The sequence below is a fragment of the Phacochoerus africanus genome, chromosome X (genome assembly GCF_016906955.1).
Source record: "Phacochoerus africanus isolate WHEZ1 chromosome X, ROS_Pafr_v1, whole genome shotgun sequence".
Classification (NCBI taxonomy): Eukaryota; Metazoa; Chordata; class Mammalia; order Artiodactyla; family Suidae; genus Phacochoerus; species Phacochoerus africanus.
Window position 1 is genome coordinate 110,703,071 of NC_062560.1, and position 26,347 is coordinate 110,729,417.

Here is a 26,347-nt window from a genome sequence, read left to right on the forward strand (position 1 = left end):
CAGCTCAGTGATAACTTTGTGGAGGTGCAGCAGCCTCACAGTCGTCCAGGCAGCCGGGCCTTCCACTTTGCGGCGTGCTGGCAAATCGATGCCGTGCGCCGCCTTTGTCAGTGTCAGCAAAAATGACGCAGCTCCCGGGCTTCAAAAACCCCCGGGAAAAGCTCCTTCTCTAAAAGAGACGCATAGGTGATGGCAGCATAGGGGAGCTAATAAATGGAAAGCAGGGAGAACACAAACCCTCCCTGGAGTTTTCCATTCGGGCCTCTCGGGGGGCCTCTGCGGGCCTCTGCGTCCTGAGACTCTGACTGTGATTCTCTCTGCCTTCCGCCCTGAAACCGCACCCCACCCCAGGTTCCTTGGAGAAGAAAGCCAAGAGCAGTTTCCGTGACTTCATCCCCGTGGTCCTCAGCACCCGGACGCGCAGTCAGTCTGGTGAGTGAGCCTGAGGCTGCCGTCCACGTTGGCGCTGGTCCGCAAAGAGACGTAGAGGTCTCGTTGAGCGGATTTGCCACTGGCCCAGGGTGGGGGGAGAGGTGGGAATTTGATTCACTGTGCCAAGGTGCCCAGCTCCTCGCAGAGACGAGGGAGCACAGGGGGGCAGCTGGGTCATTGCCCGCGATCTTAGGCTGATTTGCTTAGCTTTTCAGAACAAGGATCAGACATCTCCTGTTGGCAGCCAACGGTGGCAAGAGGCAAGGCCCAGGCCGCTCAGGAATGCTAGTTCTGCTCCAGGCCTTGATGTCTTATGATTAGTGGGGCCAACCTCAGGCACAGACATTTAACCTTTGGGCCTCTGTCCTCTTGCCCTCTGTGACAGGCATCATCAAAATTGGAAATGGTCACTGAGTCATCAGAGCCAGTGGAATCACATTTGGTCCCTTAAATGTGTGCGTTGGTCCACGCCCAGTGTCTAAAAAAGGATAGTCGTTTCCAGTCACTACTACTGTCTGCTGGCCTCCAATGTTGGTACTTAGCACTAGAAATAGTTGCCCCAACTCACCCAGATTTCCATGCAAAGTTGATGGAGTGGGAGGCGGGGCACCGTGTAAACTCAGTTATCTGACATTCTATTAATGGGCACCTCAGCACATGGAGAGCACGCTGGTAATTGGGGCTCATAATGACGGCCCGGAGGCCTTGAAAAATCCTGAAGTGTCCTCTGAATCATCAAAGAGCGATTACATTACAGCCATTCCCATTTTAGTGTTAAACACATTGTAGTGTATTTGATTCTTTGGAAGATGGTGATCCCTGTGTGATCTCTGTGGTGATTCGTGTTAACCAGAATATTAGATTAACTAGAACACTTCGTTCCCTGCCTGGTCTGTATAATGGAAAGGATGCTGGATATTTGCTGTCTTAAGTGGTCTGACTGACTTGAAGCCTTTGGTCAAGGGCCGCTCCGCTTGCCTCAAACCATTTCTTTCTTCTGCTGACCTCGCTTGCGTTTGGGGGATTGTCAGCTTAATAGCCGGGCCTTGAGAGAAGGATGGTGGTGTCTCAGAGCTGCTTCTGACGAAGATGTCCCATCTCCTGTAGCGCTCAACTGGGCCAGTTTAGGATTGTGCTTGTGTTGTTAACAGAGTTGAAGGCAGGAGTGGGGAGGGAAATGGCCTCTTGGCTGTGCGGCAGAGGCGGCAGGAAAGGTCCCATCCTCCTGGGGTGGTGGAGGGTAGGGGGAGGTGCCTGCCCAACCGCGAGGAACAGCTGCAGTGGGGCCAGAGGGACGGCGGTGGCGGAGGTGGAGGGGGGAGACAGGGAGCAAGCCCCGCCCCCGGGTTCTGGGCAGATAAATAGGACATGGGGTCAGCATAAGGGAAGAGGGCCTGGCTGAAGAGCATTTGGGTGGGACTAACCCAGGCTAGGTCACAGGAAAGGGGCTCCTTCTTGCTTCACTCTTCCTGAGACTCTTTGGTGACAACTCGGCTTGCCCGGCTGGCTCTGTCAGCAAGTTTGGGGTTCACATAGTGAGCTGGGCCGGGGCCCCATGTCGGTCTGCCCTCCTCACCCTCTGTACACGCTGTGGCCCTCTCCTGCCCCTCTCGCAATGCTTGGCACCTTGTAAGCACGAAGTGAGAGTTGGCGGAATAGATGAAAGTGGCATGTGCACGGGGAAGGCTGTGGGGTTTGGATGCTCCATAGCCGTGTCACATATTGGACTCAGTAAAGTGCTTACAGGCAAATTGTCTCACTTGAGCCTCAGAATAGCCCTGTAAGGTCAGTAAGGCAGAGCACAGTGTTCTCAGTGTATAGATGAGGAGACAGAAGTGAAGGAACTTTCCCAGAGCATACGGCCAATAACTGGCAGAACCTGCACTTGAACCCAGACCTTCAAACTCCTAATCCAGGGCACTTGCTTCGACACCATACTCTTTGTCCTTTGAAGAGGTCCCTGACCGTCCTCTGTACATCCCGTCCACAGGAAGCATCTGTAGCTCCTTTGCTGGTATGGCAGACAGTGACATGGGAAGCCAGGAAGTCTTCCCCACAGAGGAGGAAGAGGAGGTGACCCCCACCCCGGCCAAACGTCGAAAGGTGAGAAAGACCCAACGGGACACCCAGTATCGCAGCCACCATGCCCAGGATAAGACTCTGCTGAGCCAGGGCCGCAGGCACCTGTGGCGAGCCCGAGAGATGCCCTGGAGGACAGAGGCTGCCCGGCAAATGTGGGACACCAACGAGGAGGAAGAGGAAGACGAGGAGGAGGGCCTGGTGAAGAGGAAGAAACGGAGACGGCAGAAGAGCCGAAAATACCAGACTGGGGAGTACCTGACTGAGCAAGAGGAAGAGCAGCGGCGGAAAGGGAGAGCAGGTAAGGCCAGCCAGGGGCTGCTGCCACCGGTCCCCAAACCACAGCGACTCTGGCTTCTGGGGACCCTCGGGCACCTTGGGTGTTTCCACCTCCGCCTCTACGCCAGCCAAAGGCCTCTGCACCCAGAGAAACATGGTGCTGTTGAGCTCCAGCTGCCAGAGGGGGTCACTCAGCTCCAGTCCCGAGGTTTGGGCAGGGGCGCGAGCCTGAATGAGTTCAGACCGACCTGCAGGGGAACAGAGGACACGAAGGCCCGAGCTCTCCGATTTTTTTGTAAAAGACTGAACCTGTGGGCAAGGCTGCAGTGATGTCCTTGGTGTGGGAGTTCTCTGGTTGGCTTGAGGGAGCTGGGTCTTTGGGGAGGTTGGGTTTTCTCTCCTGAATCCTGGGTTCGAGAAGAAAGAGGGTGCTGGCGGCCTTTCCTGGGATGCCTCCAGCCCCTAAACTAAAAGGAAGTACAATGGTTTCCTCGGCCCAGCAGAAGAACTTCAAGTAGAAGCGAGCACAACTTGGCTTTCTTGGTTAAAGCACAAAGGTTATTCAGAGGCAGAGTGAAGTCGTGAGGTGACCCAAGGTGGCATCTTTTTTGTCGGACCTGAGTTGGAAAAGCAGGCAGCACAAGGAGAAAACCAGGCTTCCTCTGGCCACATCAGATGCTATCTTACCTAATTGTGGAGGCACAGACTGTCACCGAGGCCACGCTCAGTGTGTTCCGCTAAGTGCTCTTCAGGGCCATTCCTATGGCCAGTTTCTAGAGGAGCAAAAAGCACATCCGTGGTCCAGTGAGGACACCTCTGTCTCTTGCTCTCTTTCTCTGCCCTCTGCCCTTGAAGCGACAATTGATCGTATCCTATAATGTATTCATCCTGAGCTGCCAGTAAGCATCTGCAATCTCCTGATTAGTTGAACGGTAATTCTTGAATACCTGCGTTTGAGTGGTAGTAGATTCTGGGTCTGCTGTAATGCAGAGAAGGATAAACCTCATTTCTGGCTTTCTTTAGGTAGAGATATATACGATGCCTATCCCTACACTTGCGAGCGTAATTAAGCTAATTTTCATCAACCATGTGAGAGTGGGGATCATTTCCACCCCCCTTTTCTTTTGCCAGAGCCATAATGGATGGGTCAGGAACAAGTTGTCAAGCAGTTGGCCTCGGCCACTTGCGTTAGGATGAAGAGGAGCTTTTGTGTCACCCAGTCTTCTCTAATGAGGGCTGGTTTCCTAGAAGCTGGGAGGCTTCTTACAGAACTTACCGGCTTTTGGAACAGAAGGACCTTCGAGGTTACCTGGCTCAGTTTTCCACCCAAAGCAGAGATCTCCACAGCACTCTTGACAGGTAGCCTCAACTTACCCACACCCAGGAATGTGGGAACATGACTCAGCAAGACATCCTGCTTAATGTGAGGGCAGCTCCAGTTGTTGGGAAGTAGGTCACTCTCCCTCCATGTGTGTGCGTGCACGTGTACACATTTTGAGTTGAGCCTTTTGGCTTTGGCCTATGGTCTGGTCACCTTCCTTAGATCTGACGGTGACATCTTCGTGAAGGAATTGCCTGGCAAACATCTCTCTTCTCTAAAAGCTCCGAGTCTTCCTATCACCACCCTCTTTCAGGTTGACAACAGAGAGTCTGGCAGGGACCAAACTAGACAGGTCACCTTACCCCTGTGGGAGCCTCACGACCTGTCCGGCCATCCTGGGCTTGGGTCTCTCCCTTCTGGATTTGCAGAGGGCATAGGAATAGGCACTGCCACTCACACGGCTGCCACCTCCACTCTCTGTTCCTTTCTCTACTACTGTGCAGCTGCTCCATCACAGTCGAATAGACTCCAGAGCCTGCCCTGCCCTGGGTACACGAGGAAGGAGCTGCTGCTTTTCCTGTGGCATTGAATGCTGTAATATGGCTTCCCCATGTTTCCTGAGGTCCTCACAAGGCACCGTCTGTTCCTTCCCCTTTTGCCTCAGCCCAAACTTGTTGCATCAGAAGGCCTGGTTGAGGAGTTCCTGCTGTGGCACAGTGAGTTAATGGTCTGGCTTGTCTCTGGTGGCACCAGTTTGGTCCCCACGCTGGCGTAGTGGGTTAAGGATTTGGCATTGCTGCAGCTGTGACATAGGTGGCAGCTCTGGCTTGGATTCGATCCTTGGTCTGGGAACCTCCATATGCCGTGGGTGCGGCTGCAAAAGAAAGAAAGAAGACCTGGTTGAGAACATGGAAGCTAGTCGTGCCATTAGAAGCCATCTAGTGCAGCAGTTCTGGGACAGACGTGGGGAAACCACTGGTGCGGTGGGGCTCACTGGGAGGAAGGGGTGGTATAACAGCTGGCCTTCAAGGAACTGTGCATGACCTACAGACGATGCTCATACTGTAGTGATGGTTCCTGCCATCTGAATCTGCCCTTGGTGATGTCACAGGTAAGAGCCCGTGCCAAGGTCGGGGGAAGTGAGCTGAGGACTCCTGGATCTTGTTTAACCCTCTCATTTCACAGTTTGGAAAAACTGAGGCTGCAGTGACTTCATAGACGTACTGAACTTTTGGCCAGTCCTGTGAGGGAGATGAAGAACATAGGCTTGGCTTTACCTGAAGAGCTTATACTTAAATAGTATGATAATGATGCCTTGCTCTTTATAATACTTTATAAAGGGATTTGCATATATCCCCTCACGTAACGCTCACACCAGTCCTGTGATGTGGGCTATATTCTCCCCATTTTACAGACATGGAAACTGAGGCTCAGGGAGATTATGACCTGCCCTCAGCAATCGCACAGCTAGTGGCCAAGTTCATGTAACATGATGTTAAGAGAAGGATAAAGTCGACCTATCCGCCTACCCCTGGGGTTTAGGATTGACCCTGTGGGATGAGGCTCTTGGTCATGGAATTCCCAGCAGGCCTTTTTGAAATCGGAATGGGCTTTGTTCAGTGCACTCTGGCTAGAATTAGAGATGTTGCCCAGCGTGACCCAGTGACTTGATTTCCAACCTGGGAAGACAGCGGGTTTCTGTGATTGCCCACCCGTTAAGTCGGCCCATGGCACCTTCTTCTGGTTTCAGGGGCTTTTCTGTGGCTTTGATGTTTGTGTGCTTGGAGAGAGACCAACAGGGTGCTCAGGTGGGTAGAACTCAGGCTATGAAGGCAGCCTTCTGCCACTGATTCCCGACACCGGCAGACTTCCTACTTCGCTTCAGCAGAGCTGCTAAATTTGTTTTGCTGTTGGAGTGGAGAAAGAGACAAAGGGGGAGAAAGTGGAAAAGACAGTTCTGATGTGCTCTGGGCTCTGGGGAAATCCTCATCTCAGAAACAACCAGGTGGGCCACCCCCTGCTGGCAGGGCTGGGAGTGGCCTCCTGCTGGCAGAGGAGGGGCTTCGATGTCGAAGTTGAAGTTCGGCATCCCTTTGAGAAGCATTTCGTGGACTGGTCCACACCACGCCGGGTGCCGGTAGCCGGAGCCTTCCACAGTTGTACTGAGATTCTGATCCCCAAGGTGCTCTGATTCGGCTCAGAGGAAAGTGTCGCTTTTCTGTGTTCCATTTCCCTGACATCCAGGCTTTCCTGTTTCTTGCCTTCTCAGATTTAAAGGCCCGTAAGCAGAAGACTTCCTCCCAAAGTTCGGAGCACCGCCTCAGGAACAGGAACCTTCTCTTGCCCAACAAAGCCCAGGGGATCTCAGATTCACCAAATGGTTTCCTCCCAAATAACCTGGAGGAGCCAGCCTGCCTTGAAAATTCAGAAAAGCCATCAGGAAAACGAAAGTGCAAGACCAAGCACATGGCGACGGTCTCAGAAGAGGCAAAGGTACCTTACCCCTCAGGGGAGTTGTCAGAAAGGGGAGTTGCAGGAAGAGGAGTGGGCTAGGATGGAAGATTTTCCGTAGGCTGCTCGGTCAGCCGTCCTCGGAGTGAGCGAGTGAGTAAGTGCATGGGGAGAAGCAAACTCACCCATATTCAGGAAAGCATTTTAAACTAGTTCCAGAGGGGTTGGCGTGTGGATTCAAAGATGGGGGATGAAAGCTAGAGCCAACAGTGAGCACTTGCAAACTATAGGGCTTGGCCCGTGGGTGGCTTTTCCTCAATAAGCCTTGGAGTTCCTTTGAGTTAGGAAAGCGTTAACATCCAATCGAGAAGCTTTTGTCTGGCCCTAACTCACTAGAAGCCAATCAGGGAGCTTTCTGAGTCACTCAAGGTAGAAGACAACTTGTAGAAGCAAGACCCTTGATGTCCAGACAAAGGTTGCTTGAGGGTGGGACTGAAGGAATTCCACTTGGGCCAGTTATAGCTATACTTCCTCAGCCCCACTTCTCAGCTCCTCTGCTGCTCCCGGGAACAGAGGAGTAGGAAAGCGGGCACTCGCCCCTCGGTGGCCAGCCATTCTAGAAGCCCCATTCGAAACTGACATCCCTTTCGGGTCTGATGTTCATGCTACCGGTGTTGACTTCCATGTTGTACAACCCAGAAAGCCCACACAGTCCTCATCCTGGGTGAGCTGTGCATTTGAGAGAAGTGAAGGTCAGGTTCCAGTGTAGACCTGTAATCTATATTTATCTTGACAACCAGCCAACCAACCAAAAAAAGGCCATAGTGGGCTTGTTTTGGTGCTTGCGATTCTTAGGGCTCTTTCCAGCTCCAGAGCAGGGATCCCTGAGTGGCACTGGCAAAAGGTAGGAGACCCAGGAGCTCGAGTCCCTCCTCCTTTCCCCTTCCTCATTCTGAAATCTGGTTCCAGCTCAAATGAGGCACTCCAGCCTCTTTCTGCGTCTTTAAAAATGGAGATGATACTTCATGTCCTTTCCATCTCATGAGGGTACTTGGGGGAACAAAGGAGGCAACGGATGTGAAAGGCTTTGCTAACAGGAAAGTGCTCTCCCTGAGGTTGGTATATATTCTTGAGCTTCAGGCTGAGGCAAGAATGAGGGGACAGAGGCACAGAGAGGCAAGGTAGTGGTGCCAGTTCCCTTGGACCCCCAGCGGGGGCCAAGGCAGGAGCAGGGAAGTCTGGTCTGTGCTGGGTGCTTGATCGATCTTAATTCCCACAGCAGCTGTCATCGGTAGGTGCCGTTGTCTTCATTCTGTGGTGAGGAAACTGAGGCTTGGGGAGGTTACGGGCCTGGCTCAAGGTTACTCAGTGGTCCTGAGTGACAGACGTGGCATGGGAAGCAGGCTTGGCTGCCCCGCCCCCGCTCCCCCCCCCCCACTCTTTCCATATGCCTCTACCCTGTGAATGGGTGGCTTCTGTCTGTATCTGGGAGACACTGGGGGAGGGGGCAGCCGGGCAGGGAGGCGCTGCAACCCTGAGCAGCTCTGGCAAAAGGTGGGCGTCTCCCTCCCCCGTCCTTCCCCAGACTCTCAGATGGCCCCGTCCCACACAAAGGTGACCAGCCGCCTGACATTCAGCAGCGCACGCTGATGCTTCTGTCTGGTTATTCTGCCTGGCGGTGTGTCCGCTGCAATGTTCTCCCGGAGAGGTTTTGTCCCTTCACAGGGCCTCCCTTTCTCCCTCCCGCCTTTCTTTCTCTCCCAGTCACCACCACCTGCTCCGGTTGCCCCCATGGCACGGTGCTTTGTAGTCTGAAGCGAGGGGGGGAGGGTGGGGGACGCGCCTGCAACACTAAAGCTGGGGCATTGGCCAAAGGCTTCTTCCCACAGGGGCTCTGAGCCAGGGGGGAAGAGGGGAGGGGGAGGGGGCCCCCATTTGCTCTTGCTCCTCCCCCTCTCAGGCAGCCTCCCTTGTCTCTGGCAGCTCTGGGCCCTAGAAGGAGAGTTGCCCTTTGGCTCCTGGCTTGGCTTCACCAGAACCTGGGTGCTTTACCCGGCATCCTCCAGTATCGCCATTATACGTATGCCCGCTATCCTCCTGGCAGTAAAGCAGCATTCTACACTCCTGGCCGGCGCCTTCCTGCTAGCTGTTGTACCTCTCTGCCCTTTCGGGATGTGGACGGATAGCAGCTCTTGTTGTCTTGGGATTTCCAGAGGAAACAATTGCCCTGAGCCCTTGCCTTTTCCCTGCTGCCATTCCTTTCCTGGCTTCGTATCTTTCTAAGCAACTTTTTTGGCTGCCCAGGCTGTGCATGTAGCTGGCTGGAATCAAGTCAACAAATGTTTGTTGCAGTGATGTGCCCAGCCCTGAGTTAAGTGCTGTAGGGAACAAAAGAGAAAGCGGCAAATGCGAACCCTGACCCCGGGGAGCTTAAAACGCAACAGGGGAGGCCAGACTTCCCCGTGAAACAACAGAAGGAAATTAGGAGAGTCAGGCATAAGGCACTGGATTATGGGATTTTGACTAGGTGTCCTGGGTGTGCAGAGAAAGAGGGCAGTGGGGACCAGGGTGTTGTAGAATATAGTAGAAGAAATAGGATTTAAGTGAGACCTTGGTGCCCTAAGGGATTTGGATGAGTGGGATATATTAGTTATCTCTTGTGGTGTAAAAAAACTACCCTGAGATTTAGCAGCTTAACCCAACAGTAAACATGTGTTATCTCACACAGTTTCTGGGGGTCGGGAATTCTGGAGCAGCTCCGCTGTGGGTGGCTTGGGGTCACCCATGCACGAGGTTGCAGTCATAGTTTCACCTAGGGCTCCATTCATCTGAAGGCTTGACTGGGACTGGAGGATCTGCTTCTAGGGCGGCTCCCTCCCGTGGGCGGCAAGGTGATGCTTGTTGTTTGCTTTTCCCATGGGCCTCTCTGAAGGGCTGCTTGGGTTTCCTCATGACGTGGCCTCTGGCTTCCTCCAGAAGGAGCGATCCAACAGAGAGCAAAGCGGAAGCCACCTTGCCTCTTAGCACCTAGCCTCGGTAGTCACACACAGTTATCTCTGCTTTCTGCTGTTGGCTACACAGATCAGCCCTATCCAGTGCAAGGGCAGGGGGGGCTACCCAAGAGCATGAATAGCAGGAGCCAAAGATCATCAAGGCCATCTCAGAGTCTGAGGACAGCCCCTCCCGGGATTCGTGTCCCTCTCACATGGAAGTCACACCCTCCTTTCCCAAGGCCCCCTAAAGTCTTGTCCAGTTATGGCACCAGCTTCAAGTTGAGAATCTCATCATCTAACTTGGGCCCAGATGCGGGTGAGGTGCCTTGGGTGTAGTTCCTTGAGTTCAGCTCCTCAAACACAGTTCCTCCCCTCCCCGTCTGAAGTCCCCTCAACTGCAGAGACAAGCTGCCTGCCCCTTTAGACTCAATAAACCATGGTAGGCCCAGCATGGGAACTGGATCTAGACATTCCAATTGAAAATGGGGGGACAAAGGAGACACACAGGGGTCATTCGTGAGAAAAGGACTGTTAATGTTTTGTGAGCACCCACCTTGTGCATTGTTCTAGAGCTGTTCTAGTTTATTATCTCAAAGACCCTGCTAGGGAGAAAGTGAGGCTCAGAGAGTTTGGGTGGCGGGTAGAGGCAGCGTTCAAAACCAGGTCTGTCAGATTGGCAAGCCCTGAGTGCTTTCCACTGGCCCCGTGGGCATGAGTGTGAGCCAGGACACAGTGTGGTGGAAGACGGCAAAAGCCTGGTGAGGGTCGGATGCTGGCGGGGGGGGCGGGGGGGGCGGAAATAGTTTTTACAAGAGTGAAGGCTTTCACAGCTGTACCTCTTTATTTTTATTTTTTGTCTTTCTGCCTTTTCTAGGGCCGCTCCTGTGGCATATGGAGTTTCCCAGGCTAGGGGTCTAATCAGAGGCGTAGCCAACTGGCCTACGCCAGAGCCACAGCAACGCAGGATCCGAGCCGCGTCTGAAACCTACACCACAGCTCACAGCAACGCCGGATCCTTAACCCACTGAGCAAGGCCAGGGACCGAACCCACAACCTCACGGTTCCTAGTCGGATTCGTTAACCACTGCGCCACGATGGGAACTCCCAGCTGTACCTCTTTAATCAAAGCTGGCAGGAGTTCCCATCGTGGCTCAGCGGAAATGAATCTGACTAGGAATCATGAGGACGAGGGTTCGATCCCTGGCCTCCATCAGCGGGTTAAGGATCTGGTATTGCCTTGAGCCATGGTGTTGGTCGCAGACGCAGCTTGGATCCTGTGTTGCTGTGACTGTGGTAGAGTCCAGCAGCTGTAGCTCCGATTTGACCCCTAGTCTGGGAACCTCCGTATGCCGAGGGAGCGGCCCTAGAAAGACCAAAAAAAAAAAAAAAAGCTGGCTGTCTCTGCTTCTCTTCACTCTCAGAATTTGCTCCTGCGTATTTATCAAGATGACTTGTACAAAGTGGAGATCGAGGCAGGTAAAGAACACGTGCAGACTGCTTGAGAGAAGCTGGGGTGTCCTCTTGAGCTCTGCTTTCCAGGTGTTTCATCATTCCTTGGTTTCTGGGGCTGAGGACTTGAGCCCCTTAGCATCTGCTGGCAGGGTAGAAATGGATGGGGACCTGTGCTGATCAAGGGCTGCGTCTCTGCTTCCCAGGGCAAAGGGCGTTGGAGCCAGCAGAAAACACGATCCCCCAAATCTCCCAGCCCAGTGAAACCCGCAGAACCATGCACACCTTCTAAGTCCCGAAGTGCTGGCCCAGAGGAGGCCTCTGAATCACCTACAGCCCGGCAGATCCCCCCAGAGGCTCGTCGGCTCATAGTGAACAAAAACGCTGGCGAGACCCTCCTGCAGCGGGCAGCTCGTCTTGGCTATAAGGTAAGGAACCTAAGGACCCCCCCCCCCCCAGCCCCCGCCACTGCCACCTGCCACAGTGGTGCCATTGCTCGAGCATCTGTGGAGAAGCTTCTCCCCATTGACTCTTCTGTGGCCTGGGCCGGGCTTGCTGGGGGCTTGAGCCCAGGCTGGCCGCCTCCTACCTCACAGGGCCCTCTGGGGCCTCCTTGCCTGCCATGGTGTGTGGGAACAGGAGCCCATTTGAACGGCAGTATAGGATGAACATCATTGCAATGGTGACGCAATATCACCCCATACATTCCTAGGCCAGAAACGGGATTTGAGGGTTTTATGTCATCTTGAGTTTCCCTGTGCAGTGGCTCCCCCACTCAGGAACGTGGTGATCAGTGCTCACACTTCACATCCCCACCCCAAATTCCCCTGGTGTTTTTGGCTTCCGGTAGTGGAGGGGTCAAGAGGGCATTGGAGGGGCAGAGCTGAGCGCACCAGCTATTTCCCTGTGGATGGGAAAGGAAGCTGGTGTTTATTGAGCACCTCTTTTGTTATGTTAAGAGCTCTCATTACATCATGTCCTTTCATCCGACTGTGGAGGTAGGTTTAAAATCAAGGCTTAGCAATGTTAAGTGATGTGTCCAAGATCGCTCAACTACTATGTTTACGGGTGTCTGAATTCATATCAAAGTGTTTTTGATTCCCAAGTGCCAGGTAGGGGTGGAAGCCTGATTCATTCACCATCATTCAGTTAAGTTGTGGGACATTTTCGTTGAAATGAGCTCCTTGACTGTGTATCTTTGCCCACCACGCCAGTAATTTCCTCAGGCTTTGCTCTGAGGGGTGCTGCGGCTGGGTTATAGAGTAGGCCCTCCATTTTTTAAGGCTTCCGATCCCCGTAAGTGACTTATTTAAAGACCACTCCCAGCCGGGCTGACTGGCATGGGAGAGCCACACAGATAGCATCTCACTGGCAAGCCACGTATCTTTCTTTTTTTTCTCTTTCGCTTTTTAGGGCACACCTGTGGCATATGGAAGTTCCCAGGCTAGGGGTGGAACCTGAGCTATAGCCGCTGGCCTACACCACAACCACAGCAATGCGGGATCCGAGCCGCATCTGTGACCTACCCCATAGCTTGGTGTCAATGCTGGATCCTTAACCCACTGAGCGAGGCCAGGAATTGAACCCTCGTCCTCATGGACACTGTGTTGGGTTCGAAACCCACTGAGCCACAATGGGGACTCCTCACCTATCTATCTTGAGTACCTAGCGTGGAGGCCTGCATAACTGCCAAGGGAGATGTAAAGAAAAAACAACAACAACAACAACAATGACCAGCCCTTTTCCTTTAAGTTAACTTTCTTTTACCTGGGGCCAAACCAGCCAGCAGGAAACCATAGGGAACCAATCAGGACAGAGCAAGAGCAGGCCAGACAGCCTGTCAGGGGAGGGGGGAGGAGCCCGAGGCCAGGGGAGGAGGCAGCATCTGCCCAGGTGAGAAGAGTAGGGGCCTTGTGATCCTCTGGGCAGAGAGAGGCAGCTAGATTTCCGAATCTGGGAGGCAGCACCCCACCCGGGCACACACGAGCCCACGCCAGCCAGCCGGTGAGTTAGCTGTCAGTCAGGATGGCTGAGTCCCATCTCACCGGGGCTCCGGGATGCTGATGATAGGCCCCTGGTAGCTGCCGCCAGCCTGTTTCCCTCTGAAGGGGGGCTGCTGCCTTTCCTGTCCCCTTCAGCTCATTCACCAGCTTCATCCTGTACCAGCTCAGCTGCTTTGAAGCCTGGAGTCCTGCTTCTGGTCCTATCGTCTCAGCACAGGGAAGCTGATCATTACTATGGATGAATGGCCACACTGGATTATATGTGGAACAATCTTGATTTGAGGGGAGGTCTAGAATTGACTGCCCTGGGGTAAACATCCAGGGATGGTACTTAAAACAATTAAAACCAGCATCCAGGGATAGTACTTAAAACCAATTCTTTCTTCCTAGTTCTCGAATTACTGCCAGAGGCTGTGCTTGCCAGCACATGTCTCCTCTCTCTGGTCTAGGGCTGTCTCGAAAAGCCCTAGACTAGGGAGCCAGTGCTCAGACGGGTGAGCCCAAGGCTTTGAGCTCTGTCTGGGTGGGCAGGTGAGCCTCTCTGAGAGCCTCGTCCGGAGGGCCCACACCAGATCACCCAGATGAGTCTTCCCAGGCATTAGAGCGTCTCCCTGCTGCTGAGAACTCCGCCTGGAGCTGAGCCCCTGGCGATGGCAGCTCAAGATTGATTTCCTTGCCAAAAGATTTTGAGATTTGCCTGTCAGTCTCTGAACGAAAGAGCACGTTCTGAGACTGGACATTTGGATGGCTTCAGAACCACCAGGGTGGTTCCAGGAGTCGGGCCTCTCTGATCACGGCGCTCCCCCTGTCCCCGCAGGATGTTGTCCTGTACTGCCTTCAGAAAGACAGCGAGGATGTGAATCACCGCGACAACGCCGGCTACACGGCCCTGCACGAAGCCTGCTCCCGGGGCTGGACCGACATCCTGAACATCCTGCTGGAGCACGGGGCCAACGTGAACTGCAGCGCGCAGGACGGCACGAGGCAAGAAGCCGCTCCCTGTCCCCTGCCCACCCAGCCCCTCCCTCAAGACAGCCTGCCCCAGTTTGGACCAGTTTAGGTCAAGGGTGCATGAGTTCCTGGCTGGCCAGTCCACAGTGGTCGCTGAGGGGAGGCTGTGGTTGTCTGGGGACCATCCCGTCAGATGCCCCCACGCACCCCTCACGTCATCCTGGCGGGATCTCAGGCCTTAAGAGTTGGGAGGCTGATCTTGGGGCAGTATCCCAGTTTGATTCTTGATTTGATCTCTATACTCTTTTTTTTTTTTTTTTAATAAGACACCTGCCATGTCTTAAAGAAATTGCACCCTTTTCCCTCCCATGCTCTCTCTGAGGGCCTGGCCAGAATTGACACCTGAGCTGCCTACCGAGTAGGGGGACTTGGGTCAAAGGATGCAGGCTCCACTCAGTTGCCTCCCGGCGTGCGGAGCAGCTCTGCTCTTCCCTGCTCCGGGCCAGTTTATCCAGTTTTTTCCCATTCATACTCCCAGCATCTGCTTTCAGTTTATCCCCGGTCAGGAGGCCATTCTCCCCTGAGCTTCAGGGTGGCCAGTGGAGCTCCATTGTGCCCTAGGAACTGTCCCATCATGGTGGGGGGGCATAATTGAGAGGAATTGGAGGGACGAGAAAGAAGTCAGCGACAGAAAGGGGGGGCGCAGGCTAGAGGTGTTTCTCCCACCGAAGTCTTACCCACATTACACTGCGGTCACCTCACTGGACTTTCCCTGATGACGTGGCCTGGAACCTGGACACCCAGGTTCCCACTTGGGCCCTGCTCTCCTCACCACGTGTTGCCTCACAGGCCAGTTCATGATGCGGTGGTGAACGACAACCTGGAGACCATCTGGCTCTTGCTCTCCTATGGGGCTGACCCCACGCTGGCCACCTACTCGGGACAGACGGCCATGAAGCTGGCCAGCAGTGACACCATGAAGCGCTTTCTCAGTGGTGAGTACGGCCCAGACGAAGACTCGTTCTAGGGGCTGGCCTCTGAGCCCTGAGCTCCCGGGAGGTGCTCTTCACCTCCCTCCGTCTCCGGCAGCTCCCGTGAGCGGCGTCAGCCTGCTTCACAGGCTCTCCTTCTGGCCACTCAGAAATCTCTGTGCACTTGAAAATGCCCGAAGGTCGCTTCCTCTTGTCCCTGTGCTGTGAGTGTCCATGTCGCATGCCTCCTCTTCGGGGCCCTGGTAGCCTGCGGGGGCCAAGTGTGTGGGTAGGCCTCCCCAAAGGACTGCAGCCCCACTAATAGATTTAGTTGCCGGCAAAATGAGTTGACTTGTGCTTTGAATGAGATGTCAGCTACAAAGAAGTGACGCAACGTTTGGCTTTTGGTTTTGCACTTTCTCTCTCTTGATGATCAAAGTCCAAGCCTTGGGACCCCCTCCCGATGCTTTATTCCCCACACCCCTTGCCTGTGTAACTGAGGTTCCCTCTACCTGCTCCGCCCATTCCTTTCTCTTCCTCGCTCACCTGCCCCCTCTGGATAAGTGGTGTTAAGGCCCACAGCAAGGGCCACAAGCCAGCTTGCGTTTGTTTTCTCATTAGCGGATGACAGCTGTTTGTCTGCAGTTAGACAGCTCCAGCGAGTTGGGCAGCGGGGACGGGGAGGAGGGAAGTCTCGCTTGGGCATGCTCAGTGGGAGTCTCCTCAGACTTGACCTCGGGATAAAGGAACCCCGCCTCCTTCATGACATCACAGCTTGGCCCTTGATCTAGCAGGGACTTCTTCAAGCGGCAGGCATGGGACAGAGCAGCTGGAAGTTGTGTCTCTGATCCTCCTTGGAGGCTTTGAGGGAACATGTTGCGATGTTTCCCTCTCGCACTGGAAGCCCACGGGACTAAGGATTTGCCGGAGGCCGCTCCCTTTCACCCAGGCTGTGGCCTCAGTTAGTCCCGAACCCTGCCCCCTCCCGCCTCAGATACAGTCCTGGGCCTTCAACCCAGGGGCCCACTTGTTTATTGAACAAAGGTTAACTGGGTAGCGGATGATGGAGAAAGAAACAAAGGAGCCTGAACTAAAGGTCCCCTTGGAAAGAGGACTGGGGGGAAGCGCCATACAGCCATCTAGGTACCAATAAACGCTGGAGTGGGGGTGATGGCAGGCCGCTGAGGGAGGCCTTGAGGCCTGCCCGGCCAGCCACCATCCAGTCCGCCCTCAGGCCTACCAGTCCCTACAGTCCCTGGCCGCCACTGCCCCCGCCCCCGCCACCTCGGGCAGGCCTCCCGCCCCACAGCAGGGCCCTGCCTCTCTGGCTAGGGGCGGGAGGACTGCCTTTTCCCTCTGCTAGCTCCGGGGTCCCAGGCCCCTATCCGTGCAGGGCGGAGCTGCTTGGGGATGGTCCTTCAGTCATTTGTCCTGGGCCGCTGAGGTGTTCACTTGGTAGACCATCCCCTCCCCAGGGCACGGGGCCAGTCACCCCTTGTGGCCCTTCCCACAAACCACGTGCCGCATGCACTGTCCTCCCCACACGCACTCGTTGTTGTCTGCCCTCCACTCGATTCCCAGGAAAAGCTGGCCTACAGAACACGCAGAGCGTCTCCACATGGTAAAAGCAGTGCATGACGCTCGTTGATCAGCGGGTCTCGTCCAGGGCTCTCTGGGCTAGAGACGGCCCTCCTGAGGCCTTGGGGGTCCCCTTGTCCAAATCGAGCTGTCTCTGACCACCTTAGTAAGCAAAGTCTTTCCTTCCCTGACCCCTTCTCCAAATCCCCAAGGAGTTTGAATGTTAAAACCACTAAAGTAGTTAATAAATTAGAAATAAACATGTTTTGGAGTTCCTGTTGTGGCACAGCGGAAATGAATCGGACCAGGATCCATGAGGATGCGGGTTCGATCCCTGGCCTCGCTCAGTGGGTTAAGGATCCAGCGTTGCTGTGGCTGTGGTGTGGGCCGGCAGCTGTAGCTCCAATTCAACCCCTAACCTGGGAACCTCCATATGCCGTGGGTGGGGTCCTAAGAAGCAAAAAATTAAGAAAAGAAAAAGAAACAAACACATTTTTCTCTCTTCTCATTTCTGTTAAGTAATTCCGACTCCTGGAGAGCCTTGTGACGCCTCCTTAACCTGACTCGAATGCTGGTCTGTGTCACAGACTCAAGATTTTCCTAATTCCAGTACTTCCTGGTCTGTGCAGCCGAACAGCTTCCGTCACATCTTGATATTGTTTCTCAACTTTGTGGGCATGGAGCTATAACTTCATAATGGGGGCCAGGAGCTGAAAGGAGTGTTAAAACTGGGCCACTTCTTTTCCATGCAAATATCGAGTGCCGATTAAGGGCAGAGCTCTGACTGGCTGGTAGGGAAAGCGCTGGCCAGCGGGCTAGGACCTTGGCACCCGGGGAAGCCAGCATTGGCAGTAGTCAGTGGGCTCCAGGAGGAGGGACTTGAGCCCAAAGGCTGTTTTCAGGGGATGAGAAGTTAATACTCAGGGTCTTTTCTTTTTAGTTGAGAAGCTCACCTCACAGGACTATTTTGAAGTGAACAATTCAGTGGCATTTTGCACATTCACAGTGTTGTGCAACCACCACCATGAGCTTTTTCGATTCCTCGAACTCTTTCTCTTTTTTCATCCCCATCCCCTCCCCTCCCCAAATCTCGAGGAACCACTGGGTAGCATGGCTCCGAGGTTGGAGACTGGGGAGGCGTCCCCTCCGCTGCCCCACCTCCCCAGTCCCTGTAGGTAGACGCGTTGGTGTGGACGTCTGGATTTCTTTTTACCTCTCCTCTCTGTCTGGATGAGGTATTTAAAAAGCTTTCGACTTTTCAGCCCCAAGCATTCGCCTGACCAAATTTTCCATAGACTAACTGTCTTCTTCCTCCCCTAGCGGAGATCCCACTGGGCAGCAAATGCAGGTGAATCCCTGTGGGATGCAAAGGGCAGAAACGCTGAGCCAGAGTGTCAGGGTTGCACCTCCTGTAGAGCTTCCCTCGTTTCGTGCAAGCCCCCTATTCTAGAAAAGTCTGGGAACCAGATCCTCGTTTAAACACACACTGGAGTATCACTATTCACAGGTATCCTGTAGTGAATTCTTTTGTCATCTGAGGATGCTGGTAATTCAGATGGGTTGAAAGTGCGGATTTTGCTACTTTGGCTCGGCTTAAAAGTGAGGCCCATTTCTTGCGAGATCATGAAGGTGCAGTGGTGCTGCTTCACGCGTTCGTTCATCTGTGCATTTGCAGAGCACCCGATAGATTTCAGGTACAGTTCTGGGTAGTGGAGGGCCTGGACCACCAGGCCACCCAAACCCTATGAGAATTCTTTGGAAGCCCTCCTCCTTGAGCCACATTACTGATTCGTATTTGACTCTTTGAAGAAAATAATATCCAAGCTAGCCAAGGGAAAGGGATTTGTTTTTCGTCTTCTGTAGGAAAGAATGTAGGAGCTGGGGGAGTCATTGCAGTTTGGTTCGGGGCATCAGAGAGGTATCAGGACCGCTTTGCCTCCTGCTGATGAAAGGCTTAGCAGTTTACCACTTGAGGTCCCTGTTTTTGTTTTTCCTGCCAGAGACCTCGGCCCCGTGACCTCATGTCGAAGACCGATTGTCTTTTGTTTTTTTCTCCTTTCATGTCCCTCAGCTGGTGACTTGGTTGGAGGAGATGGAGAGGGGTATGATGGGACCCTGGGAAAAAGAGAAACCGATTGCCAGAGTCACCACTCACATGGAGTTCTTTAAAAAAAAATTTTTTTATGAAGCTGAAATTCACATGAAATTAAGCATTTAAAAGTGAACAATTCAGGAGTTCTGGTTGTGGCTCAATCTGACTAGCATCCATGAGGACTCAGGTTCTACCCCTGGGCTCACTCAATGGGTTAAGGATCCGGTTAAGTTGCCATGAGCTGTGGTATAGGTCACAGACTTGCGGCTCGGATCTGGCGTGGCTGTGGCTGCGGCGTAGGTGGCAGCTACAGCTCCGATTCGACCCCTAGGCCTGGGAACTTCCATATGCTAAGGGTGCAGTCCTAAAAAGACCAAAAAAAAAAAAAAGTGAGCAATTCAGTGGTGTTTAGTGCATCACAGTATTGTTCAACCACCACCTCCATCCGCTCCAAAACATTTTCACCCCCAAAATGAAACCCCATAGCCATTAAGCCGCTGCTCTCCTCACCCACCTCCCCATCCCCCCTGGCAAACACCTGTCTGCTTTGTCTCCGTGGATTTGCCCATTCTGGACGCTTCACATAAATGGAATCACACAATTGGGGCCTTTTCCTTCTGACTTCTTTCACTTAGCCTGTTTTCAAGGTCTGTCCGCGTAAGTGGCACGTTTTTAAGGCTGAGTAATAATCCCCTCATGTGGGTCGATCACATTTTCTTTTTTCCGTTCATCAGTTGGTGGCCACTTGGGTTGGGTCCACATTTTGACGATTGTGCCTTAGCACTGCTATGGACATGCATGAACGAGTACTGAGTACGAGTTTCGAATTCTTTGGGGTACGTGCCTCGGAGCGGGGTTGCTGGGCTGAGGGTACTTTTTGAAGGCAAGGGTAAGAGAAAGGTAAGGGGAGGGCTGGGGAGAATCAGGGACAAGGAAAGTCACCCTCCACCTGATTGCCCGTGAGGATGTCGGAGGAAGCGGGCACGGAGCCGCCCCATCAGGCAGACCCTGGCAGTTCCTCTTGTGTGCCACTCGTGGGTCCGTCCTGACTTTTGCAGCTTTGCTCAGGCCAGTTGGGCTCTCTCAGAAAGGCAAGTTCACCTGCAAATGACAAAGATTGGTTGTCCGTGAGGAGAATTAGAGGCATGGGCCGAGGGGCTTTGACAGCAGCTCCAAGCTAGGAGCCCCAGGAGTGCGGTGAACGAGGGCGGTTCCGACAGAGTCCCCCTGTGACCTCTGGGGGGACAGCAATCACTTGAATGCATATGTCCCAGCATGCACACTGTAGTCTCGCCTTATAGCCTTGTCTCCCTCCCTCCCTCCCTCCCTTTCTTCCTGATATCCTTATTATGCTCTTACTGTGTGCCAGGCACCTGGGCTTTGGTACCGGGAGACAGTGCTGAACGGGACAGATGTGGTCCCTGCCTTTTGGGAACTTATGATCTCATTCCTTTATCTCCCGGGACACCTAGCACAGTGCCAGGCACAGAATAACCACCTACCTAACTGGCAGATGCCTTCAGAAGGAGCTGCTTCCAACTCCCAGGTGGCACGGGGTACAGAAGAGGAAGTAAGCTGGCAGCCATGACCTCTGAGTTTTTTTCATGGAATGCACAAAAGAGCTAATGTACGTGGCAAAAGGTCTTCCACTCTGGCTGCTCAGCCTTTACTTTGAAAGCTTCTTTCTGACTGCCTTTTCCTTCTGGAAGAAACCCTTCACCTCTTAGAAGGGTGCTAGAAAAAATGACTACTTTCAGTAGCTCCCAACAGCTGCTAGGCATTTTCTCTGATAGACTGTGGGAGCTGAAGGGAAGGTAGACTGGGCTGTGGCAGTGCCTTCTGTCGAGGAAGCTTAGCTCTGCACCTTTATCTTTTTTTTTTTTTTTTTTTGCCATTTCTTGGGCCGCTCCCACAGCATATGGAGGTTCCCAGGCTAGGGGTCCAGTCAGAGCTGTAGCTGCCAGCCTACGCCAGAGCCACAGCAAGGCGGGATCCGAGCCGCGTCTGCAACCTACACCACAGCTCACGGCAACGCCAGATCCTTAACCCACTGAGCAAGGCCAGGGATCGAACCCACAACTTCATGGTTCCTAGTTGGATTCGTTAACCACTGCGCCACGACGGGAACTCCAGCTCTGCGCCTTTGAGTAGCTGCCAGCCCCCTCCTGAAATTTGGTTTTCAGAAGCACCCTCATCCCACCTCTGCCCTTTGGACTCTCTCCTGTCCTGTTGCCCAGGTGTCACTTGAGAGCTGATGGCAACCATACACAGCTAAAGCAGCTTGCCAACTGTACTGCATGGCATACTGGCAACCTTGGGGCCATGTGCCCATAGGTGACATGGTTGAATTTGTCATGAAAACCCACTTTGGTCCACGTGGGGCTGAGAGATGAAGCAATTCACCTAGATGATGCCTAGCTAGGAAACTGGGAGGCTAAGGGTAACCTGATGTTTGTCTCAGATCAAGTAAGCAAAAGGTGGTTTAAAATTTTTGGTTGGCGGAGTTCCCGTCGTGGCTCAGTGGTTAACAAACCTGACTAGCATCCATGAGGACGCGGGTTCAGTCCCTGGCCTCACTCAGTGGATTAAGGATCTGGCGTTGCCATGAGCTGTGGTGTAGGTCACAGACACAGCTCAGATCCCATGTTGCTGTGGCTCTGGTGTAGGCCAGTGGCTACAGCTCCCATTAGACCCCTAGCCTGGGAACTCCATATGCTGCTGCTGCTGCCCTAAAAGACAAAAAGACAAAAAAAACTTTTTTTTGGTTGTTGTTTTTTAAGTTTTTTTGCAGTGCTGCTGCAGCGACAATGCCAGATCCTTAACCATCTAGGCCAACCAGGGAACTCCTAAAATGTTTTTTTCTAAAATGTTTTTTATTGCAGTAAAACGTAACATAAAACTTAGTATTTTAACCATTTTAAAGTGTACAACTGAGGGACATTAAGTGCATTCACAATGTTGTGCAACCATCGCCACTGTCGAGTTTCAGAACTTTCTCATCATCCCCAAAGGAAACCCATACCCATCCGGCAGTCACTTTCCATTCCCTCCTTCCCCGCCAGCCCCTGGCAACCACCAGTCCTCTTTCTGTCTCTATAGATGTGCCTGTTGTGGATATTTCATGTACCTGGACTCATACAATATGTAGCCTTTTATGTCTGGCTCCTTTCACTTAGCGTGTTTTCAGGGTTCGTCCACGCTGCAGTGTCCATCAGCACTTCATTCCTCCTCCTGGCTGAACCATAGTCCATGGTGTGGCTACACCACATTTTGCTTATCCCCTCAGCAGCTGAGTGACGTTTGGGTTGTGTCCACTTTTTGGAGATTGTAAATAGAGCTTCTGTGGAATATTCAGGTATAAGTTTTTGTTTGAATACCCGTTTTTCATTATGCTTTCTTATCTTACTTTGAATTGGTAGGATTGTGACCTGATAGATGAGCAGCGGGGAATTAAAAGCCGGGGCTAGGTCTAGGCTTCTGCTTGCAGAGTAATTCCCTACATCATTTCAGGCGGAGGTCCGAGGCCTGCAGGCCTTTGGGCTGATGGGTTAGCTAGCAGAGCAGGCTGGCTGGGGCCTGCGGGGATGGAGGGCGCATGTGTCGCTTCTCCCTCCAGCTGTCGACATGCAGGAATGTGGACACAGCGTTGCCAGTTTTCCTGGTTTTCTTTTTTCGAGAAAAGTCGGAGATCCAAAATTTTCAGTGAAATCTCTGCATTTTAAAATGTTAGAAGTTAATGAAATTGCGGGGGTGTAAAGCACTGGGCCCAAACCCCGGCGGCCAGCGGGCTGAGTCTGGCCCGTGGCTTCTGTTTGTACCCTCTGCTGGAGCAGGACGAGGATCTCTCCCGGCTTGTTCCCGGCCCCTCCTCTGGTCCTTCCTTTCCTTCTCGCACTGGCCTAGCCCTGTGCGCATACCGCTTGCTTCTGGATTCCTCCTGCAGCCTACCTCCTTTTCTCACTGCCCTCTCTTCTTTCTCCAGATCACCTCTCGGATCTTCAGGGCCGCGCAGAGGGTGACCCTGGCGTATCCTGGGACTTCTACAGCAGTTCCGTGTTGGGTAAGCTTCAGGCGGGATTCTTCCCACCCTTGTCCGGGGCTCAGAGGTGTGGAATCCGACCTGGGTTTCGCTGATTCTTCTCAAAGACACTTGTGACGCTGGGAAGGCAGCCCTTCTTCGCCTGTTAGTAGCTTAAGACCCTCTCAGCCCAGACTAGCCCTTGCCTCCCTCAGACTTAGAACTCCTGGCCTAAACCAGGGGATGCCACTGGTACAAAACCCTCTAAAAAATGGGGCTTGTTTGTTTGTTTGTTTGTTTGTTTTTAGCCCTCTACCGCCCCCCACTCTGGGTATTTTAAAAATTCTCTCTTTTTCAAGCTCCCTCTCTCCTCCCTTGTTCCCTTGTCCTACCCCTGCCAGAAGCCCCTATGTGCGTTGTCACTGTTTTGGGTTTTGCTGACACTCCCAAGGGACCTAGGCCCTCATCTGGCAGCTACCGTTCCCTCCCTGCCCGGCCCCGAAGATGCATCCAGAGTCTCTGAGCTGGCTGCTGTCTCCCGAGCCTTTAGCTTCTGGCCTGAGGAAGAGCAGCGAGCCTTTATCTGTGGCCGCCATCCAGCATTCACCCACAGGGCCAGGGCTGCAGGTCAGGGGATGTGCCCACTCCTTAGCTTGGGGAAGCTGGAGCCAGAGAAGGATGGGGTGGAAGGCAATGGGCCACACCCGAACAGTGGCGGCGGCAGGGAGCAGGCTGAGAGGCACCCCCCCCCCAAGGCTCCTGGGGACCCTAGCAGGCAGTTTGGTGGCTTGGGAAGGCTGCAGTTTGAAGAGCAAGTGTTTTCCCTTGCCTTTGACTGCGGATGGCATCTTCAGTCTTGTCCCTGCAGCAGTTGGGCAGCACATCCTTCCCACCAGCTTGCTTTTCTCCAGTTGAAAGGTGGCCACAAAGTCCTACCTCCTGGGGCTAGAACTTTTACGCGCCCGCCCAAGGACGTGAGCCATGGGGTCAGAGACACTTGGCCCTGACCAGGGGTCTGGTGGTTTGTCTCCTAATCACCCTGCGTTCCACCCCTTTATCTTGTTGGAGCATTTCTTTTCTTCAGTTTCGGGTGCGTAGCCCATTCCCTGTTTGATGTCTTTACAGAGGAAAAAGACGGATTTGCCTGTGACCTCCTGCAGAATCCTCCTGGGAGCTCTGATCACGAAGGAGATGATGTGGAAGAGGATGATTTTATGTTTGAGCTCTCAGACAAGCCTCTTCTCCCTTGCTACAACCTCCAAGTGTCCGTGTCCCGCGGGTAAGTGTCTGAGAGATCCATGGGGACGGAGCGCTAGGATCCTGGCAACCCTGGCGGGCCGCCCTGGGAAGGGCGGCGTTCTCCTGAAGGAAGGCGAGACCTGGAGAACACATGCTAGAGCACGGGACAGATCACACCTGAGCAAGTCCAGCCGGACCTTCCAGCCCAGATGAGATATGTTCAGAATAGAGGCCGTAAGCTCTAGGGACACCAGCTATGTATATTTTCCAAAACCCAGACCTAGATTCACTCTCTGAAGGATGTTTGTGCTGTTCCTGGGTGAAAGAGATGTTCCGGAAGCTATTTGGGCTGGTGAACTATTAGAATCTCTGGAACATTTCTGTGGTTTCTGGGGACAGCCAGACAGAATATTTGAAACTGAGAGTCTTGGAAAAGCCGGGACATATGGTTGCCATAGCTATGGGACCACCGGGGTCCTTAAGTAATCCACAGGCTGCTCTCTCTGCCTTAATGTTGGCGAGGTGTTGGCATTGGTGCTGTCCTCTCTGATGACTGCGTATTTTAGCGAGGATCACCCGTTTTCGGAGACTGGAATATCCTTGATACTTAGCATTAGATCTAGGACCCAATTGAACCTTTATTTGATAGTTCAGAAGGGAGGTCGGTGGCCTGCAGCGCCATGGCCGTGCTGGTTAAGAGGATGCAGGATACACTGGCCTTTCGTTCTTGGCCTCCATCATTAAGTGTCCTCTTCTTGGTGTCTTCACATATTTCAAATACCTTTGCAAACACCTGTAAGGATACTTTTTCCTCTGATACCTATTTTTAAAATATCAGACCTAATTTTTTTTTTAATTTTTTTAAATTTTTTTGTCTTTTTGCCATTTCTTGGGCCGCTCCTGCCGCATTAGGAGGTTCCCAGGCTAGGGGTCCAATCAGAGCTGTAGCCGCCGGCCTACGCCAGAGCCACAGCAACACTAGATCCGAGCTGCGTCTGCAACCTACACCACAGCTCACGGCAGCGCCGGATCCTTAACCCACTGAGCAAGGCCAGGGATCGAACCAGCAACCTCATGGTTCCTAGCCGGATTTGTTAACCACTGCGCCACGATGGGAACTCTCAGACCTAATTTTTTTTATAATGAAAGCACATGAGGTGCACGTGCTAGAGGGCTGGCCAGTGGATTAAGGACCATTTGAGCGAGCCCCTCCGTTGATTGCTCTGACCACTAGACCATAGTTTCTCAGCATCCCTTCCGTCCTGGCCTGATAAGAATAAAAATAGCCTATATGATGACACCAGTAGGGATCAAGTTTCAGGGGCTTTTGGTCCTTATTCTTCCGGGCATAAGCTGATCCTCGAGGGCGGGACTGGGCCTTTGGGATATAGTATTGCACAGTTAATTAATTCCTCCAAAGTATTCAGCACCTCCTTCTCTGAAACAGGATCTTGGGCCCCAGGCCGTAAAAGGACCAGGGTAGTGTGCTTTAGGTGTGGACAGAACACCGGGCAATTCAGCAAGCCGGGTGGCAGGCAGGTTTTTGGTTGAGAGCTTGGTACCAGCAAAGCTGGTTTTCCTGGTGGTATTCCTCCAGCGCCTCTTCCAAATCTGCCCTTCTCTACAGCTGCAGCACAAGGTGAAAGTGTATGATCTTGAAGAAGGGGGAGGGGGGGCGTGTAGAATGGTGACTCTGAGGCCCTGTGGGGTTCAGAAGTACCTTCTGAATCGTCAAAGCAAGACTGAATTCTCAACAGTAGTGTTCATGTTCCCCATAGGGTTTTTTTTCCCTCTATTCTTTGAAGGCGACGTTCAAGTATCCGGTACCTATATTCCCTTTCTCTTAACCCTGATCGTGTGTGACCACAGAGGTTATTGTCATTTGGAAGAAATGATGCATTTTAGGGACAAGGACTGTGGGCCTGCGTAGACGTTCTAGGTGCTGTGCAGAACATTCAGTTCCAGAAACATGTCTTAAGTAGTTGTACCGGGTCAAACTCAGCCCTGGAACACAGTTCTGGCCTTCAGAGACTCTCCAGTCTTGTGGAAGAGACAGACGAGAATACTATTAACTCTAATAAAAGACCAAATATCCTAAGTATATTTATTATTGTAAGAAACTCAAACAGTTCAGGAGGGTGTCGAGTTCCAGTCCACTCCAAGTCCTCATTCCTGCGCCACAGAGAGAACCACAGTTTACATTTCTTTTATATTCTTTCCAAAATGGGCTCCGTTATAGGTACTGGGACGGGGGTCCAAACCGAGTGCCATGAGACCATGGAGATGGGATGAGCAGCCAGTTACATCTGGGGAAGGCTTTACAGTCTGTCCTGGGCCAGCGAGGAGAGGAGGATGCAGGGTGTGGCATGAGCAAAGGCCCTGAGACATTCAAGTTCAGAAAGCCCGGAAGGCAGGACTGGTGCTTTTTCAAATGGCTGGCCCTCAGTGGGATGGGGGATACAGAGTGTGTGTGTGTTGGGGGGGGGAATTG

General features: G+C 53.0%; 1 protein-coding gene across 5 annotated transcripts in view; it reads left to right on the top strand.

The window, feature by feature from the left end:
* BCORL1 (BCL6 corepressor like 1) overlaps positions 1 to 26,347 on the top strand; it is a 64,037-nt gene that overhangs the window by 35,934 nt on the left and 1,756 nt on the right. For 4 of the 5 annotated variants that reach the window (XM_047764425.1, XM_047764423.1, XM_047764424.1 and 1 more), the window contains 8 exons: positions 352 to 432; positions 2,423 to 2,812; positions 6,381 to 6,604; positions 11,211 to 11,432; positions 13,825 to 13,991; positions 14,808 to 14,953; positions 22,582 to 22,659; positions 23,743 to 23,896. In XM_047764425.1, the coding sequence (XP_047620381.1) occupies positions 352 to 432; positions 2,423 to 2,812; positions 6,381 to 6,604; positions 11,211 to 11,432; positions 13,825 to 13,991; positions 14,808 to 14,953; positions 22,582 to 22,659; positions 23,743 to 23,896 (1,462 nt within the window). The remainder of the gene's footprint in view (positions 1 to 351; positions 433 to 2,422; positions 2,813 to 6,380; positions 6,605 to 11,210; positions 11,433 to 13,824; positions 13,992 to 14,807; positions 14,954 to 22,581; positions 22,660 to 23,742; positions 23,897 to 26,347) is intronic. The other variant, XM_047764427.1, reaches the window with a different exon arrangement.